This window comes from Syngnathoides biaculeatus, chromosome 6, assembly GCF_019802595.1.
Source record: "Syngnathoides biaculeatus isolate LvHL_M chromosome 6, ASM1980259v1, whole genome shotgun sequence".
Taxonomy (NCBI): Eukaryota; Metazoa; Chordata; class Actinopteri; order Syngnathiformes; family Syngnathidae; genus Syngnathoides; species Syngnathoides biaculeatus.
In genome coordinates, this window is record NC_084645.1 from 8,629,956 (window position 1) to 8,650,702 (window position 20,747).

The 20,747-nt window shown below is 40.1% G+C and overlaps 1 protein-coding gene across 6 annotated transcripts in view; it reads left to right on the forward strand.

The window, feature by feature from the left end:
- Positions 1 to 20,747, forward strand: part of mical2b (microtubule associated monooxygenase, calponin and LIM domain containing 2b) — a 127,030-nt gene that overhangs the window by 25,750 nt on the left and 80,533 nt on the right. For all 6 annotated transcript variants that reach the window (XR_009795278.1, XM_061821745.1, XM_061821742.1 and 3 more), the window contains exons 2-5: positions 6,151 to 6,507; positions 9,195 to 9,402; positions 10,582 to 10,698; positions 11,163 to 11,264. Coding sequence is in view for 5 of the 6 variants with exons in the window: in XM_061821745.1 (XP_061677729.1) it covers positions 6,244 to 6,507; positions 9,195 to 9,402; positions 10,582 to 10,698; positions 11,163 to 11,264 (691 nt within the window). In the remaining variant the exon portion in view is untranslated. The remainder of the gene's footprint in view (positions 1 to 6,150; positions 6,508 to 9,194; positions 9,403 to 10,581; positions 10,699 to 11,162; positions 11,265 to 20,747) is intronic.

Genomic DNA, 20,747 nt, shown 5'->3' on the forward strand with positions numbered 1-20,747 from the left:
GATTCACTGCCCTGAGAACCAATTGACCGAAAGAAGAATTATCATAGGCAATAATGAGTCACAAAATGTAATAAAAACAATCAAAGTTTAAATAAGTTGGTTAATTGTGAGCCTGACATTGTCATTCTAAAGTCTGCTTGAAGAGCAACAAAATTTGTATTAATTTAATTGAGACAAAGTTGAACAAGTAGCCTACTAAGAGATGATAGTTTTCTGGATTTACACAGCCATGAAACAGATGCTGGGGAAAAAAACATGAGCCAAACTACGATGAAAAAAAATGGCTTTCCTTGTTACTGCCAGGCCACAGTGCTCAATAATTCAAATTTAATTCTCAAATCAACCAATGAAAGATTATCTGACACATTGGATCTCAACTTGGCCTTTCTCATCTGACAGCAACTCGTGTCAGCAACGCTGAGTTCTCTGGTGTATTTTTATCACCGAGTCTCTCCCCCCAAAGCTGATATGTGCAGTGTCACCCCCATATAAATCAACCACTCATTCCAGGAACTAACATCGTGTGCCACAGTGGGTTGTTTTTGTGACCCCGTACACTGAATGACAGAGAGAAAAATAAGACTAAGAGGAAATGTGATATCTTTATCAACTGCAGCAATGTTAGAATAAAACATAATTGTTAATTTTAGTACTTCGGAACACAACTCTCAGATTATCCAGATCTAACACAAAGCAGGGTGATGAAACAATATAGAGTACAAAAATGACTGAAACTCATCAACAAATACTATTGAAGACTCGGTCCAGAGCGGGCAGGATCCTTTCGGACCTTCCACATCCTGGCTACCAGCTCTTCCAGCTCTTTCTATCGGGAAAGCACTACTGATCAATGTCAAAACTAGCAGGGATTCGACCAATTTTTTCCATCTGGCAATGAAGTCATTACATTCTTTATCAGCAAACCTACTATTTTCTGCCTTGTGCCATTGTTGGGGCACGTCATCATATCCTGCTGGTCCAATCAATATTAGTAATATATTTTATCACATCACTATCACATGATCCGTCACTTTAAACTGCTGCCTTTGCACAGTTGTCATTGCACTGGTCTATAACGGAAACCGCAAACGGTTAAAAGGCACTCTGTACAAGCTGAACACAGTGTGGGACGTTGACATACTCTTATCTCCTACCTGTTCTAAATGAAGACGACTTTACATCTTGAACATCTGTGACTCGTAAGGAATAATTCCCATAAACAGAAATGTCTCTTGTTCTTTCTTCGTTACCTTGTTGGTGTTTGTTCTGAATGTCAGGGCAGCACCGACTGCCAGAGAGAAATTCATTTTGTGTTTTTACACACTTGGCCAATAAAAAGCTGATTCTGACACTAAACATGTTTATTTTGTATTACAACCACATTATTTACACCATACAAGTTAACTTATAGTAAATTTGGAATCGAACAACTTACCTCACAGTTTTAAGGACCTGGGTTCAATCCCAGCCCTCCCTGTGTGGAGTTTGCATGTTCTCCCCGTGCCTGCGTGTGTTTTCTCTGAGCACTCCGATTTCCTCCCACATCCCCAAAACATGCATTTATTGGACACTCTAAGTTCTCCCTAGGTGTGATCATGAGTGCAACTGTTGTCTCCATGTGCCCTGCGATTGGCTGGCAACCATTTCAGGGTGTACCCAGCCTCCTACCCAAAGATATCTGGTATTGGCCCCAGTACTTCCACGTTTGTGAGGATAAATGGCTAAGAAAATGGATGGACGGATCGATGGATGGACAAATGGACAAGTTAGTGTTCCCCCGTTATTGACAGGGGTTACGTTCCTTACAACACCACAAATAACAAAAATCCATGAATAATGGGTGCAGTATTAATATACAGTACCTGTGTCCAATATGTACCATATTTCTGCAACCATAAGATGCACTTAAGTCTTAAGTATTTTCTGGACAGCATACCTTATGTGCACAATTGTGACATGTCCAACAAAGTACACTAAAACACACTGCCCACACAGTTATTATGCATGGCAGCATGCATTTTAGCATGTATAAGGGATACCAGATGATGGCACTCACGAGGCAGTGAGGAGCAATTGCATTTCACATGTAAAAATCACATTGTCGCACACGCTGCCTGGATAGACAGGTCATTACCGGCGATGTTGTACAGACTCACAGTGTCACATCGAAACTAAAATCATCATACCACAGCAAACAGAACAGCATAAATAGCAAATAAAATAGAATGAATCAAGACAAAAGATGCACTTTAAACGCTACTTACATCCTCCTCCAAAAAAACAGATTAAGGCACATTTTTATCTCCTGGCTTTCTCCAATTTCTAATTATTATTCTCCCAAATAAAATTTCAAATTCAGTACAACGCATCTTGACTGAAATGTTTATTTTCATAAATCCCTATGATGAGTAAAACTGATGGATTCAGGTTTCCTTTAAACGGACGCGGGTCACCAGGGCCTCCCTCTGGAGCCAGGCCTGCACCCATGTGGGTCTTGGGCGGGCACACCCCAAAAGGGTAATATGAGTCCCCTTTCCCATGGGCTCACCACCTGTGAGAGGGGCCATATAGGTCGGGTGTAATGTGAGCTGGACGGTTGCCGAAGGTAGGGGCCTCGGCGATCCATTTCCCGACTACAGAAACTAGCTCTAAGAACATGGAATGTCACTTCTCTGGCAGGGAAGGAGCCCGAGATGGTGCGTGAGGTCAAGAAGCTCTGACTACATATAATCAGACACGCCTCTACGCATCCCTTGGGCTCTGGTACCAGTCCTCTCAAGAGGATTTGGACTCTGTTCCACTCTGGAGTTGCCCAACGATGAGAGGTGCCAATCAGGTGTGGGTATACTTATTGCCGTCCGGCTCGGTGCCCGTATGTCGTGTTTCACCTGGTGGGTAAGAGGGTTCCCTCCCTCCGCCTCTGGGTGGGGGGATGGGTCCCAATTGTTGTTTGTGCCTATGCACTAAACAGCAGTTCACAGTACCCAGCCATTTTCGGAGTCCTTAAAGGGAGTGATGGAGAGTGCTCCCTCTGGGGAATCCATCATTCTGCTGCAGGGCTTCAATGCCCACGTAGGCATTGACAGTGAGATAGTGAGGACGTGATTGGGAATAACGCCCACACCACTTCCCTGCCACGATCAGAACCCGAGTGTTGTTCTCTTACTACACTTCTGTGCTCATCAGTGATTGTCAATGACAAACACCTTGTTCAGGCATAAGGTTGGCCACATGTGCATTTGGCACCAAGACACCCAAGATCGCAGTTCGATGATCGACTTTGCGGTCGTGCTATCGGACTTGCAGCTGCATGTCTTGGACACTCAGGTGAAGAGAGGGGCAGAGCTGTCAACTGATCAACACCTGGTGGTGAGTTGACTCCAATGGTGGGGGAAGATGAAGATCTGACATGGGATAACAAAGAGGGATTATGCAGTAAAACTGGAAAAATATCTCAGTGCTAATGACTCGAAATCAGTTTGGCACATCACTCACTAACTACAAGCGGCATCATCCCTCGGTAGAAAACAGGAGCGGGCTCGCTGACAACCTCAATAGCTTTTACTGCAGATTTGAAATAGACACTTCCACACCACGCACCCACAAAGCCGCAGCACTTTCCACTCTACCGTTTAACATCCATGAAAGCGACAGATCTTCAAACAACAAAAGATAAACAAAGTGCTGGGCCCAGACCATGTCTCCCCATCCTGCCTCAAAGTCTGCACAGACCAACTTGCTCCTGTCTTCAACAGCTCTCTTGATCTGTGTGAAGTACCGATAAACGTTCCACCATAATACCGGTCCCAAAAAAAGCAGCAATGTCAGGTCTTAATGACTACAGGCCTGTTGACTTGACATCTGGGATCATGAAGTCCTTTGAATGCCTTGTGCTGGACCACCTCAAGAGCGTCACAAGTCCCGAGCTGGATCCACTGCTGTTTGCCATATTGATCTAACAGATCTGGAGATGATGCCGTCAACATGGGTCTGCACTTCATCCTTGAACATCTTGACAGCGAGGGTACCTATCCGAGGATCCTGTTCGTGAACTTCACCTCTGCGTTTAATACCATCATCCCTGAACTCTTCTCATCCAAACTTCTCCAACTCAGCATCTCTCCTGACATCTCCCAGTGGATCTACAATTTCCTGATGGGCATGACACAGCAGGTGAGGCTGGGGGACACTACCTCATCCATGTGCACTATTAGCACCGGGGCACCCAAAGGCTATGTCCTCTCTCCTCTACTGTAATTCCTCTACACATACAACTGTATCTCAAGGCACCAGGCTGTCGAACTCGTAAAGTTTGCAAATGACACCATGGTCATCAGCCTCATCAAAGACTGCAACAAGTCTGAGTATCAATAGGAAGTAGTGAAATTGGAGCTTTGTTGTGGCCAACACAACCTGGTGTTGAACACCCTAAAGACTGTAGAAATGATTGTGGACTTCAGGAGTCATCCTTCACCACAGCTGCCTCTTACGCTGTCCAACTGTCTCGAGTCAACTGTCGAGCCATACAATTTCTCACAAGAACTGATGTGGGAGAGGAATATAAAAATGTGAATAATGTGACTGCGGCTGTTTGTCTCGATGTGCCCTGCAATTGGCTGGCAACCAGTTTAGTGTGTGCCCTGCTCCTGCCCGTTGACAGTTGGGATAGGCTCCAGCACTCCCCGCAACCCTTCTGAGGATAAGCAGCTAAGAAAATGGATGGATGGATGGATATATATATATGTATATGTGTGTTTGTGTTTGTATATGTATATACACGCACATTATTTAGATGGTGTATGGACACAAAAAAGTATATAGCCTAACATCTCAAGATGTCAGAAAATGTTTGCAGCTCCCAGTGTTGTGTTTTCCGGGGAAACCGGGTCGAAATGGCTTTTTGAGTGTTAATCATTCCCGACCCCCTGTCTAGTAGCATGTCCTGGATCCCATTTTTTTACTGTGTCATTTTTAGCAAACGTGCAGCTCATTGCACGCATTTCCTTTCAGGTTCAGAGTCTTTAAACATTGCTTTTGTCAAGGTCTCCAAACTTCCAGTTTTGTGTAAAAGCTTTATTTTTTTCCTTGCTTCACAAAATCTTTGCAGCTATTCCAAAAGTTATATGAATGTACATTGTTTTAAATAATTCTGTTTAATTAAATCTTAAACTTAAATTAGTGCTCACGAATTTCATTTATTAATTAATCAACAGTTTGCGAGTTCAACAACTAATACTCCAAAATCATGGTAGCCTAGATATACTAGAAGAATGCTTTTCCATCCCACTATTTTATGAGCGGAAGTCACATATACAAACTTGACCACAAAGTTGAAGGGGATTTAGTGTGGCTATACAGATTATTTTTTTTAAATTTTAAGTTTCGTCTAAGAACAGGCTCCCTGTCGATATATAGGGTATTACTTCCCCCAAGGAGATTGTCTTGCTATCACCATCACTATGTATCTGTCTAACTCAACAATGTCTTTGCTTCAGTCCCTATATTTATTGTAGGGAGAGAGGTCTTTCAACTAATTTAATTCCCAAACTATTCTTTTTGACTACGAAGCTGAATAAAATTGGTCCAACTCGCGTTACATTGGAGCTGAAAAGCTTGACCAGACACTACCTTTTATTCATTGGTTTACAGGTCTCCAGTTGTAATCTGACACTTTCAGGATTAGTTTAGTGACGTAGCTAGGATGATTTTGGCACTTAATCTGCTCTTCCTGCAGAACACAGCACAGTAAATAAGAGTGGTAGTGCTTAAATTGGTCATGTGCAACCTGTTTTCGTGTTTTTTTTTTTTTGTTTGTTTCTTTTTTGTTTTTTGTAATTAACATGTTCACTCCAGATAGTTTGAAATGAAATCCACAATTGTGATCATTTTATTCTTAGCAACCTTCTGCTGTGATATACATTTTTGTTTTGTAAGGTGAGTTGTGAATTATGCGATCCAGCTGTTCCTGCTCACTTTGTTCTGAATTAAGCAAAGAATATTAATTTGTTCAAAGGCCAATAAGGGCCACAGACATCAGTCATAAGAAGGGTACTACTCAAGATTTCATTAGTATCAATTATCTACAATATATTTTATCTACAGTATGTTATCAATCATGGATTTTTTTTCTTTCTTCCTTTTCCTCCCCAGAACCGGATATGCATGGCAACATTGTAGGGCGGAGTTCTGACAGTGTGCAAGGAGTAAAAAGGAGAAGAGAGACATTGGTAACTATCAGAGAGGATGGGTGAGACAGAAGATGAGCACATGGTTAAGGTCAACCAGCTCTTTGAGAACTTTGTCCAGATGTCTACATGTAAAGGGACTCTGCAGGCTTTCAGTATCCTCTGCAGGGAGCTGGAGCTGGATCCACTGGATTACAGCAACTTTTACAGTGAACTGAAAGCTGCAGTGAACTCTTGGAAAGTCAAAGCTCTGTGGACCAAGTTGGACAAGAGGGCACAGCAAAAAGTGTATAGCCAGAAGAAGGCCTGTCAAGGAACTAGGGTGAGAGACCTGCAGTTGCTCAGAAAATTATCACCAGTGTATACTATGAATACACAATAACTATCTGCCTGATATGGGGGGGGGGATAACAGGACCAATAGGTGCCATATCATTCGAATAACATTCAGCTTCTTCGTGTATACTCAGGATGCATATTAACTTTCCAAAATTGAAAAACAGTCACATTCATCCGATGATTAAAAAAAAAAAAAAATGACCAGAACCATATCATTCCAATATCTTCCGACTGTGCACTCGTCAGCATTTACCATCCTTTTGCGTTGACTCCTTAAAGTCATGACCACATTATGACCAAAATTATTTGTTTTTCTAAATGTTTTGGCCTCAAACAGGTTTTGAATACAATAGTGTACTTTTTTCTCTCTTTTTTTTTAATCTACAAAGTTTTGAGTTTTGAGTGTTCAAGCAAGAAATGTGAGGAAAAAGTTAAAGCCTGTCTGAGTTTATATAGTGTGTAGTTGGGGGTTTAACAGCCTTAAAACACATAAGAAACGGTAAAAAAAACATACTGTAAATGAAAAACCGTGCAGTAAATTAAAACGAAAATAATGCATCGTGTACATGAAAAAAATATATTATGAAACCCATGAAAACCTCTAGTACATGGATTTCACTCAATGCAGGTTTTTTTTTCACGTACCCCCTGTGTTTAATGAGGGAACAGTAAAAAAAAAAAAAAACAATGTAAATGTAAAAATCCTCACATCCCATTTGCTTACCACACAGCTCCAGAATTGGTAGTTGATATCATCAGTCCCTGCAGGCTCATTCTCTTGGTCACCTGCTTGCTACTGGTTAATGGGAACATTCTAAGTGTAGCAGGACAACCAAGTTTTATAAATTATAAAATCAAACAACTCTACAATTGGCATAATAGTCTGGTTAGCGCCGTTGCCTCACAATCTACAAATGCCCAGAATCTAGGACAGTCTTGGGTTTCAGGTAGATTTCAGCTCAGTTTACTCAGTGGTTCCCTTCTAAGGCTTTTTCACTCTGCATTTGCTCAGTGTGAAATACCCCTTGCATCAAACTGCAACAATGAGGTCATCGGGTGTGCGGACAATCCCATATCTGGAGGTTTTAACACAACAGCTGAGACGGAAGTCAGGTAGGGTTTCCCCGCTGAGTAGACCACAACTCAGCAATATGTATATGTCAGTGTTGGAAAAGAAAGCCTTAACTTGGCTTATTTTAAGTTGGCGGTGGTGACGTAGTAGCGAAATAAATAAATCTTATTCCTGTCTGAGTGGGGAGGTTTGGAAAGGGAGTTTGAAAACTGCCCCCATAAACGTCTAAGAATTTTATTTTTCTATTAATCAAAATATCGTGGTACACCACAATTATTCCTTCGTCCATGTCCCTCTTACGGCTTTACAGTACAAGTCCGCCAGAAATCACTTTTCCAGACCTGAAGAGCTCTTTGAAAGTCACCATGTCAATGCAACAGAATACAACAGCTTTCCATCTGAAGACGTGACTCTTAAGCGTCAGATGACCTCTGCAGTGACGTGACACTAAGCATCAGATGTCCTATGCATCGACACATTGCTCAGCTTCATGTCAAAATGCACTGACCTTGGCACATCCACAATGAATAAGAAAGGCTAAGGTGTCAGATGATATGCCAAGTGCAGTGTGAAAGGGACTTTAGTTGTTCTGTGAAAAACAGTGTGGAAAATGTATCCTTTCGAGTTGTCTCTCTCTTCAGTAGGATTTGATTCTGACTAAGAAACAGAAAACTTAAGAGGATACAGGTTTTGTTTTTGTCACTGTTTTGTAAATGAGTAGTCAGGAAAATTGCAAAAATATAGTGGCCTTTCCGGTTCCCAATAATTTGGAATCATGGACCAAAAGATCTTTAGTAAATTGGAATCTTAATAATTTGTGGCCTCCGGGTACAGTCCACTTCTGTCACTATGTCAGCAAAGCTCCATTTTAACGTGTAACTTCAATGATGTCATTAAATAATGAAAGATAAGATGTCTGGAGAGGAAACAGGCCTCAGAGGGGAGATAAGAGTTGGGTTGGCCAAAAATAACAGCCGAAATATTATCCCACACTTTTTTTTTTATTTTACTCAGAAGAAGCTAGCTGGACAAGCAGGTTTTGTATTTCAAAACTTATTTGGGAAGATGACGTATTATTTTTCCCTTTCCAATTTTTTTCTCAGTAAAAATATTTACAGGATAGAGATGCAACATCATCTTTTTTTGTATGACACAGTATGAGCAGTTCATATGACAGTAGGAATGTGGTGTTTAGCAAAGAGTGTTTGTGAGGCTTGTAAACCTAAAGGAAAAGCAACAGAGCAGAATGGGTCAATATAAAATTTAGATTAGATGATTCTGTTTACACTAGTGTTGGAACTGCAAAGAAAAATTTCTTCATATAATGGTAATTATTCTGAAAAGTTAGACATTTTTAATGAGATTTAAATATTTCCACTTAGTTTTTTTTATTAGTTAATCAGCAACCTTTTTGTCATGAAATTTTCTTTAGTGGTGAACTTTTTTTTTTTTTTTAAATTTTACATCATGTAAGTAGCATGCATTTCTGTGGATTTCCATGTAGTGTCACAGTATGAGTGCATATACTGCAAATGTGATCACTAGCACAACTTGTCCTCCCCTTTAGTAGTTCTTGTTCTTCTCTCTAAACCGGTTTAGTGTCTGATCATTGGTGGTGGACCTTGTGGTCTGCGGACAGCCATTGAACTGGCCCTGCTGGGTTGTAAGGTTGTGGTAATTGAGAAGAGAGACACCTTCTCCAGGAACAATGTGCTTCATCTGTGGCCTTTCACCATTGAAGACCTCAGAGGCCTGGGGGCCAAGAAGTTCTATGGAAAGTTCTGTGCTGGCTCCATCGATCATATAAGTGAGTAAATGAACCTGGTTTATTAAAATAACTCCCCTATAATATCTATCTTTCAGCACTCGGGAAGATTGAGGAATGTAGTTATACTGACCACATTTCCTTGACTTTAGTTGTTCTGCGAAGAATGAATAATTCATAGCTTTCCAAAAATATTTCTGCTTGCATTTTTACAGACACACAATGAAGTACTTATGAATAATTTCCCTGCATGTCTGTTGCAAATGTTGGTTCTCACATTCACAAAGCTGTTTAACAATGGGGCTACTGTGACTGTGATTATACACACTATATTCAGCCAAGCTGTCATCTCTTTACAGTTTTATTTTTATATTGTCGTTTTTTTATACAGCACCAGTCATTTCAGACTAGTAAGAGAAGAGTAGTTATGATTAACAAGAACACATTTGTTCAACAATTTACAAAGCCATTCTGCATCCTGGGAATTCCTCCGATGCTACAATATTAAATAGTGGCTCAGCTGCATGGCAGAAATACCAGAAACGGCTGTGGCAGTGGAAAATCGGCAAGTAAAATGCCCTTGCTCGTCATTTGTTTGTGACCATGGGCTTTTCTTTTTAATGTTTTATAGCAGAGACAAGAGTATTGTGATCAATCATGCAGTGTAAAGTGAAGCAGTTTTGAGTGGTTCGTTATCTTTAGTTCTCACACAGCACCCACAGTGTTTCAATATATTTAAACAACTGGTGTGCTGGTACGGTCATAAATTGAGGTGTCGTTGGATGAATTGCTGCCATTCCTACTGTAATGCACACTTAAGTGGTTCCACCATTACTGAGGAATAATCATAGGGCATATTAAATCAAATCTGTCGTTGTGCTCATGCAATGATTGTCATGTTGATTTGAAGGAATGTAATGTGGCATAGAATTGCACAGAATTCTAACTTAAGATTTGTAGTTATTTTCTTTTGGGCTGCATAATGTTGACCCATATAACATTACATTATTATATACTCACTAAGCCAAAATAACCTTACAGACACATAACAGGATACTGATTACCATTGACTATGCCAACCAATGAACCCTTAACAGTCTTTCAAGTTTGGCATTGTTATACCAATTGAAATACATAAAAGTAGCCTGTTTTAAACTCCTACAACAGTCCCCATACATGTCTTTATTTTATGAATGGATGGTTCTGTAATATCCCTTCTAGGTATCCGTCAGCTGCAGTTGATGCTCCTGAAAATTTGTCTGATTTTGGGGATTGAGGTTCATGTAAATGTGGAATTCATCAAACTTGTGGAGCCACCAGACGAACAAACAAATGAAAGTGAGTTTGTGAGACAAAGTTTCTCTTCACCATTACACGTACGATCTCATCCCCGTTATGTACAGTATGCAACATAATGCACAATGTGTGCTGCAATGAGTTAATAGAAGTGAAGACATTTGCTGTAGGAGTACTTAAAGCTGTTTTAATATTGTTTTTTTTGTTTCAGTTAATAGCGTTTATAAAGTCTTAGCTCAACCCCACTTAAGTCATTTAACTGTGCGTTCAGTCTTTTCATTTGTTCCTTGAATAAATCCAAAAGAAACGTCACTTAAACAATACCTCAAGAAAGCGTTCACACAGATGGTCACCAGTTGCCCACCATTTTAAACTGATGAACTTATTACTGTTGCACACGTTATTCAACTGCCAGTCATTACGTATATATCTATAAAATATATCTATCTTTGGTCACATGTTCTCTTTACAAGATAACCAAACAAATTTGTCGTGGCCCTCCTTAGGTCCTGGTTGGAGAGCAGATATCGAACCTTCAACCCACTCTATATCAGACCTTGGCTTTGATGTGATGATTGGAGCTGATGGTCGTAAGAACACATTAGACGGTAAAGTGAAAGAAAGTATCAAGAATATTGTGAACAACTCTACCTTGCAATTGTACTTTTTACTAAATCATTTGCTGTCTTGATGTTCAAAACATCAATCCAAACAAGCCCGAGCAATGGCTCCTTACAAAACTATTTTTCTAAACCAAATTTATCTGCCATATGCCCCGCAGTCAAAGCACTGTTTATTTTAAGTGGAAATGAGGTAAAGATTTGCACCGTTACCCGTAGTCACTGCCTAAAGTGTTTCCTGTTGACATAATTTTAAATGGAACCAGAGTATTGTAAAATATCCAGCTCAATGTGTGTGCGTGCAAGAACAAACTTATTAAAAGTAATTCTGTGGCAGTGGTTGCTCCCATTTAAAGTATTAATTGTTATATTTTGTCTTATTTGGTGACAAGGGAAAAACCCCATTTGCTTTTTACCAATTGCAATACAGGATTCATCTTAAACTGAGTAAGAATCACCTGAGTGGAACTGCATTAATAATTGCTTTAAAGGCCCCCTTTCATTTTTGTTTTGCGGTTTAATTTTTATTATCTTTGATGTCCTTTTATCTGGTTTGCATGAGAATTTTGGTTGGGAATTCAAAGACTTTCTATTTTGTTTTCCTGCCTGGCATTTGCAAAGGTCGGATTTTGTGCACTGTTGTCAGGCCAGTATTGCATCCATCCAAGTAGCACAATTTATTAAAAGAATCAAATTTCAGCATTTATATTTCCATTAGAATCCTTAATTAGGTGCTTTACAAAGTTTACAAGTGGTTTTAATTCTGTGGTTACAATGAAAAAGATAACATACTGTACTTAACCTGTGTACTCTTTGAAGTATAAATGTTTGCGTTTAACTATAGTAAAACATACATTGCGAACAAAGCCATCTATAAACAATTTTCATTGTGAAGCTCTGACTTGTATTACAAGTACACGTTTGAAATATCAGTGTATAAAGCTCTTTCTGGGTGAGAGGGTCCTGATCTGGAAGAAAGGGTCCTACTGTGGTCTGGGAGACAGTCCTGTAACTCTTGTCTGAAAAATAAAGTATACAATGACAAAATTGTTAGCAGCTTCCCAGAAACTACAGTATTTAATGATCAACATCCATAAATGAAAATTCTAAATAAATGAGACTAGATGAGCACAAATCTGATTGGGTGTAAATAATATTTACCTTGCTATTCCCGTCTGTTTTTCCACATTTCTCCAGTATTTGTACACATTGTCCAAATTGATGGCCTCATCTGCTTGCAGCTTTGAAAGTGTGTGCCTCAGCTGATCCAAATGTGCCACTTCAAAATTACTTCTGGATGCTGTTTTGATACGATTCATTATCTAAAGCCTCTTTCACAATCTGCACTGGATGTTTGAAATGTAGCACAAATATCCACCATCTTAGAGATTTTTTTTTTTTTTTTTTTTTTAAAGCTCCTGACATTTTAGTGCTCCAGTACCATATCTGATAATGTGCTGATTGACCCTTGTTTAAAATTTTGCAAAATTATGTACTTGATTTCAGCATATTCACTGTTAAAGACCTCTGCAGAATGTGAATGATGAACGGCTTCATACTTGTTGTCAAACTTGCCATTGTGGGAACATTTGCTGTTTAATAGTTAAAACTGATGTCTGAGCTCAATGCTTCAATGTTAAATGCAGACCCCTCTTAATTCATCCTGTGGAAAACAAGCATCCAATTGATCACAGATCTTACCAATAAATTATCTCACTTTTGTTTCTGCCATTACAAAATGAGGCCGTCATTGACACAGTCCCTCCACGTAACATCCTTTCCATCTGTCATGTATTGGGCATGTGACATCTCAATATTTGCTCTTGCAAAGCAGTTCCCTTGCATCACAGTCAGGTTGTCGTTGAAAAAAAAAAAAAAAAAGACAGATGCGCTAGATTATCCAAAACATCTCCCAGAGCAATGAGCGTAACTAAACTTTGAATCAGTCAGATTTTTATAATAGTAATTTCCCACTGGATATATGTAATCAATGAATTCTCTTTTGCAATATTCTTCCAGCACAGAGTGGTCCCTAAGAACAGCATTCATAGTGTCAGGTTCACCAATCAGACATTCATTAAACAGGACAAAAAAGGAAGCAAAGACACCAGTTCAAGTCTTGCGAGGAGAGAGGAGAGGAACTGTCTCGTACAATTCACCACTGCACTCTCTGATTATCCTCTCCTCAGCACCTCTATTTAGTTTTGAGATGCCCCTTATTTACATGGATGTTACAAAAAGGAGACGACAAGCAAAACAGTTTGAAACAAGGTGTACATGTTTGTTCATGTGCGTGTGCATGTGTGGAAGATTGCTGAATACATGTGTGGTCATCATTTCTTTAACAGGCAGCAGTTCTAACAGTTCTGTTGATTAGATTTTTTTTGTTCTTGCTATCTCCTGCTAGGAGGCTGCCACGTTATCTAGGGCAGAGCAAAGCATTTCTTTATTGGAAGCAAATGTATGATAATTATGATCACAATTATTCCTACATTTCCCCCCTGTTTATCCTACATTTGCTACCACGTTTTTTAGAGCAGAGCAAAGCATTGTTCATTGCAGGCGGAGACAGTAACTGAATTGGAGCAGAGCAAAGCATTTCTTCATTGCAGGCAGAGACAGTAACTGAATTGGAGCAGAGAAAAACATTTCTTCATTGCAGGCAGAAACAGTAACTGAATTGGAGCAGAGCAACGCATTTCTTCATTGCAGTCAGAAGCAGTTACTTAATACTATTTAGAATTATTTCTACATTAACCTCCTGTTTATCCGACATTTGCTCAAATCCTTAAATCATCTAATTGATCACCTTCGGCTTATACTCTGAGGAAAATATAGCACTAATTACTTGTAATCTTCTGGATCAGAGAACAGGTCTGGAAGATAAGTCATAACATCATCATTGTGGTCAACAATATCACTGTCATTACCCTGTTGTGCCAATAGTGGATATATTTCTGCCAATTTTGAATTTGTCAGGGGAATAGCAGTGGTTATAAGTTGGTTAAGTGATGCCTTTATGCAGGGAAGACAACAACATCCACACAATGCAAGAATAGCTGCAAACAGCGATAGAAACTCGGACCGAGAACACCAAATTTTTAGATTTGCCAAACTTTATTTTTTTTCCACCACTCAGACCTGGCTGATGTGTTTACACCAGAGTGCTCCTTCATCTTGTGGTTCAGGGTGCGGAGGCCTTGAATGGCCCTTGTGCGTGACCCATCAGGTGCTGTGATATTTGGAATAAACAACACTGGTCACCGACCATTGAGCAGTCGCCACCCTTCTCGGCTGGGAGCATGTCGACCGCTATGCGGTTCTGGTACGTCATGAGTGAGGTTGCAGCTGGTTGTTCCCTTATGGCAATAAAGCCGGCTTCCATATAATTACCTAATTTCTATACATTGTAATGTGTGTAGTTGATTCTGTCAACGTTTTTATTCAGAGTTATCCATAACAAGATGGATTCCCATCCTGCAGCAATCTCGTTAACCAATTTATACTCATCTGGTATGCAGTTGGGATGCCATTTGCATCAATGTATGTCAGATCTCCATCTTTCCAAGAGGACCTTCGCCTTCGGGAGAACCCAAGGGAAGGTCCAAAGATAGATGCGGCCAATTGTATATCCTCTGCTTTGAATGGAAACACAGTCACAGATAAGAGCGGTGATACCAGTGTGCACGTTCCTGCTGCATTTATCAGTGTGTCATACAACTTTTGACCAACACACCACCACAATAAATCGCTGCATGGGAGCAGTGGGGCAGTTTGCAGATGGATATCATGACACCATGTTTTGTTGAGATTTCCCACCTTAAAATCTGTCCCTGTAAAGCTAACACAGGAGACATTAGCCAATGCAACATTAGTAGAAAATATCAGTTTATCATTTACTGCCTCAGTTATTGGATAAACACTTTTCCATTTCTAACAAGCGGTGTTAGGAGTTGTTTTAGGCATTACCTCCAGGGTTCATTGTGTTGGTATTTCTGTTGGAATTACACGCATTAGTGGCCCAGGGCCCATCCATGTGATGTAACTATAGTTTACCTTGTTAGCTGCATTCTACATTAATAACAACCAGTCTTGTTTCCTATTTGTAAAAATGATAATCATAATAATGAAAAAAATGTTCCTCAGGCTTTTTCGGTTAAAATACTCCCTCCATAGTATACGTACTCTTTTGTATGGCATTCAGGTTTAAGGTAGCATTAAATTGCCAAATGGTGAGAAGAAAGTGGGGGTTTCATTTAGCATAAGCCCAAAGATGGAATCCCCAGCAATTAGACTCTGCCAAGGAATTGAAAAAATGCTAAACTGATTCACTGGGAGGCACACATGGAGTCCTCCTCTCATGCCTCATGCCTCCCGCATAGTTGTTTACCAAAGTTATTTGAAATGAGGTTGCGCCTCTTTATCTTATGTGTAGTAGCAATAGTTGACTGAGTATAATTATTGGTTCTGTTGTTATGTATTTTTGTCAGCTTTACAGGGCTCCAAAAGTAGCATATGAACAAAAATATCATTACGGCTGTCAATGTTGCAGCCCAACATGGTATCATATTATTTAGCCATTTTGAAGTCATGTCGACCAAGTCACCCCTAAATGAGTCACGTGTCTTTTAAATCTACACCAGCCTTCAGGTATTTTCAGATACTATAAATCTGTACCCACCGTATGCTGGTCTTTGCTCACCTTTCCCTTTGGGTGACTCAGCTGAGATAACCTTTTACAGTGTGTAACGTGTATCCACGTGTTTCTTTCTGCTATTTTGTCCATGTCATTCAGCTCTTGCTCAGTCTACGCCAGTGTTCGGGTAAAACTGCATGTACAATAGATGTTAATTCATAAACTGACATAGGATGAATAAACAAATGGCAGTAATAAGGTTATTAAAGCACAGTAACTTGTTACATTTTTTTTTTTCTCTGATGGTGTAGTGCAGGGATGTCAAACTAATTTCTCTTGCGGACCACGTTGTAGTTCGGGTTTCCCTCAGAGGGACATTTCGAGTGAAGGCAGCGTGGGATCGATTCCCGCTCAGTGATGGTGTCGACATCTGCACTGCGACTGGCTGGCGACTAGTTCGGGGTGTAGTCTGGCGCTACCCGAAGTTAGCTGGGATTGGCGCCAGCTCTCTCTCCGAATAAATGCAGAAGGGTTGCGTCAGGAAAGACATCCGGCGTAAAAAAAAAATCAAAAAGACAGTTACTGCCGCACCACCATGACAGTGGGTCAAAAATGGCTTCACACATCAACGCTGATAAAATTCCCCATTTGTTTCTAGTCCTATCAATTTGATGCATGTGAAATTTCGTAGTGACACGTCATTAGAAAACAGTTTTTTGTTTTTCAAGAGAAGTTAATGGATACACAGAATCCCCCAACTTTTTCATTTATTATTTTTTTGCATTCGTTATCAATTAATAGCATTCGTATTATCTCTGGATCTGTGCAAACAACACAATCTTTTGGACACGTTTTTTGTATGTAGTTATCCAATTTGTTTTGTTTTTATTTTATCCATTTTTTTTTTTGGGGTGGGACCTTGAGTGGTTCCCACAGGTACCACTTGAAGAGAAAAATGAAAAAAACGGGTAGCGTTTTCATCCAACACCCAACAGTAAAATTGAACTGTTTAGTTGCCATTGTGACAGCAGTCTCACTCCCATGTGTAACCGGACTACAGCGACCTTGGGAGTGGGAATGAGAACAGCTATCTTACAAGTGGCCAATAAAAACAAATTAGTTTTGTTTGCGTTAACAATAGTTTCAAAAGCAAAAACTTTCCTACAATGAACAAATGAACTCAAGTACCCCTTTTTGCATTTTTTAAGATGTTTGGGGTTGTTAATAACGCCTGAAAGGGACCCACTTGTTTTTTTTTCCTTCATCATTTGTCTATCTCTCATTGTGTGGAAAATATTGGTAATTTGTATGGTCTCCCAAACGGTGTTTTGAATGGAATGAGACCCTTACGTGCTTGTAATGTATGTATAGTTAGACTAAATCTATCATTGTGTCCAAATTGCCCCAACGTGTGATTGTGAGTGCGGCTGTTTGTCTCCATGTGACCTGCAATTTGCTGGCAACCAGGTCAGGGTGTACCTTGCCTCCTGCCCGTTGACAGCTGGGATAGGCTCCAGCCCTCCCCGCGGCCCTTGTGAGGATAAGCGGCTAAGAAAATGGATGGAGGGATGAATGGATTTGTAGCTTGAGGAAACTGACCATGTTTTGGATGCACATTCCCTTGTGGATTATGTCGCACACAGATCAAACAACCCCTACAAAAAAACGTTTTTTTTGCATTTTGTTAGTTAAATCCATGGATCATGTAATGCCTTTGTACCAGGGCTACCATTCCCCCTGTTGAGACATGAGACTTCCCATGGCTCAAGATTGCCGCCCACTTAAAAAATGTTTTTTGGTAGAATTTTTTTTTTTTTTTTTTTTTTTGTATCTGTGCTGACAAAATTACCATTTTGTAATGTAGTACCTTATTTTTTCCACATTTTAAGTTCTACTGGTAAGCTTTGTTGTTGCATTTTGTTTAACACATCTCAAATTATGTCTTCATTTGTTACATGGTCAGCTAATCCCATAAAGGTTTTGGCTGCTGCTTCTTTTGCTATTTTATCTGTAAATCCATTTCCTGATTCTTTGTCTGTTTTTGATGTGTGTACTGCTATTTCTTTTGGTAATTGACCCCTCCGTGGATATTGCGCAATCCGCGTCACTGACCAATCAGAGACCAGAGATCTGCATAGACCAAAGCCCGTTTTTGCTCCCGCCATTTTCTCAGTCAACATTGCATGGTCCAGTATAGGTTTAGTTAGCATTTTATCGCGTATTTGGGTTATTTAACAAAAAATATGGTTAAGAGGTGTAGTCACGGACTTTGTAATAGTGACAACAGGTATCCTGAAAGGCTAGTTGGTGGAGTTCGATTCGTACCCTTTCCAAAACCGAAGACCCAGTACGAAAAATGCCTTCGATGGATCAAACTTTGTGGAAGACCGCATCATCAACTAAATCCATCTAAAATCAACCGGAACAGAAGACCGAGTACGAAAAATGTCTTCGATGGATCAAACTTTGTGGAAGACCGCATCATCAACTAAATCCATCTAATATCAACCGGAACACATATGTTTGCACGAAGGTATGCCCTATATTTGATTTTCAATACATGTCTCGTATAAATGAATTAGAAGTTCTTCGCTAGCATAACACTGCTACATGTGAACGATTGACACACTTATTCTTTGTTGAGCGATATTTAGCGATGATCGGACTGCACAAACGTATTGATTTCTTGCTGGCTCGCGGCCGAAGCTTAACCAGACTGTGTTTGCACGAAGATATGCCCTAAATTTGATTTTTAATACACGTCTCGTATAATTGAATGAGACGTTCTCCGCTAGCATAACATTGCTACGTGTGAATGATTGAATGAAATCAGAAGCATGGCGTCTCTCTCAGTTAAGAATGTATTGTATTTAGAATCTATCATATATCGTTGATTTGAATGAAATCAGAAGCATAGAGTCTGTCTCAGTTCAGAATGTATTGTATTGTATTTGCCATTTTTACTGTTTGTCTTAAGTGAGCGCACGTGGCGTGACGTCACTTCAGGAGGCGTGGTTAAGTGCCCTGTACGGAGGAGTCAATTGAACTGCTATGAGCAAATTTTGAAGTAGCTCTGCATGTGTCACTGTGTTCCCTGTAGTTGTCGCTATTCCTCTATTTTTCCAGTATTGTCTGTGTAGATTGTGATACCACCGTGAATACAGCAGCATCTGGTCTCAGATTGTTTAAGACTGTCCAATAAGATATTGTCTGTACAGTTCAGTCGTCCCAATCCAAATCTGGTTCTTTTTCTGTCCAATCTGGAACATTTCGTACTACCAAAACAAATTGTCCCAAACTCTTCCACTCCTGTTGTAATGACGTGTCGTGGTGTCTATTCCTTGTGTAGTGCATTTAGTTTGTCAGTCAGTCTTGTTCCTGTCACCACGACTGATGTACCATCTGAGTACAGATAATCATGATTTTGTCTGGTGTGGGCTGTGATAAGTTTATCTTATACTACCTTGTCACATGCAATGAGTCACTTCCTATGTCATTTTGTAATTGTTCAATCACGTCTTGAGCTGTTTGCAACAAGAAATCTCCTGTTCTTGTGGGAAGTTTGTATGGAATATGTAAGGTGTAATAATAGAGCGCTGGATTCCTATTTTGTAAGATATTTAACTGTCCTCCCAGTAATTCCTTTTTTTTTCTTTTTACTTCTATTTTTCCTGTCAGAGAGGGAATTAAGCCCAGTCTTAGTTTCAGCAAGCCATCTCTTCCCAAAAAACGTATGGGGCAAATTAAAACGTTGCATTTTGGGAGCATTAGTTGTGACATTTTTGATGGGAGGTGGCTTGCTCTCTTGCTCATCTGTGGCCACAATTATTAAATGTTTCGCATAAAGCTCCATAAATTTCTCCTTCCTCTGTCAGAAAGGTGTCAACTTTCTTTTTCTTATTTTGTAGCACTCTTTTTGCGTGTAGTGCTTGGTTAACGTAATGTTACAGGCTGCCAGTCTGTTTGTCAACCCAATGTTTTTCAATCCATTGTTTTGTAGGATTATTTGAATTTGCATGAAAAGCATTTTTTTAATTGCCCTTGATACACACTCACTCATACATACCGGAGAATTCTTACCTCTGCATCCTCAAACAGTTGTCACTCAATTTCCTGTTCAAATGAGGTAGCGAACCTCCACTCACACTTTTACACATGCACACGTTTCACGGAGCTCACGTACAGGACACACCTTGCCCTTTTCTCAGTTTTATAGATTAGTCTACTCATTAGTGACTAGTATTCTCGAGGTTTGGTTCTGCCGCAGTCATCCAGACGCGCATTCACTCATTCCTCATGAGTGTGGGAGTTTCCTACTCACCAGAGATGTCTTCACTTCCTTCGGCTTCTCGTCAACCCTCAGCCTCCAGGCGCAAAGTCGAGGCCCAGTCCCGGAAAGGGTCTCAAGTGCCGTGCCCACAGTCTTTGCCTGGACGTCGACTTGGCCCCTGGAAACCTCAGGTATCTTGAGATCCGGCTCGAAGGACCAAGTAAATGTCAGGTTCACCAATCAGACATTTATTCAACAGGACAAAAAAGAAAGCAAAGACACCAGTTCAAGTCTCGCGAGGAGAGAGGAGAGGAACTGTCTCGTACAATTCACCACTGCACTCTCTGATTATCCTCTCGTCCGCACCTCTATTTATTTAGTTTTGAGACGCCCCTTATTTACATGAATGTTACAAAAAGGAGATGACAAGCAAAACAGTTTGAAACGAGGTGTACATGTTTGTTCATGTGCGTGTGCATGTGTGGAAGATTGCTGAATACAGGCAGCAGTTCTAACAGTTCTGTTGATTAGATGTTTTTGTTCTTTCTATCTCCTGCTAGGAAGC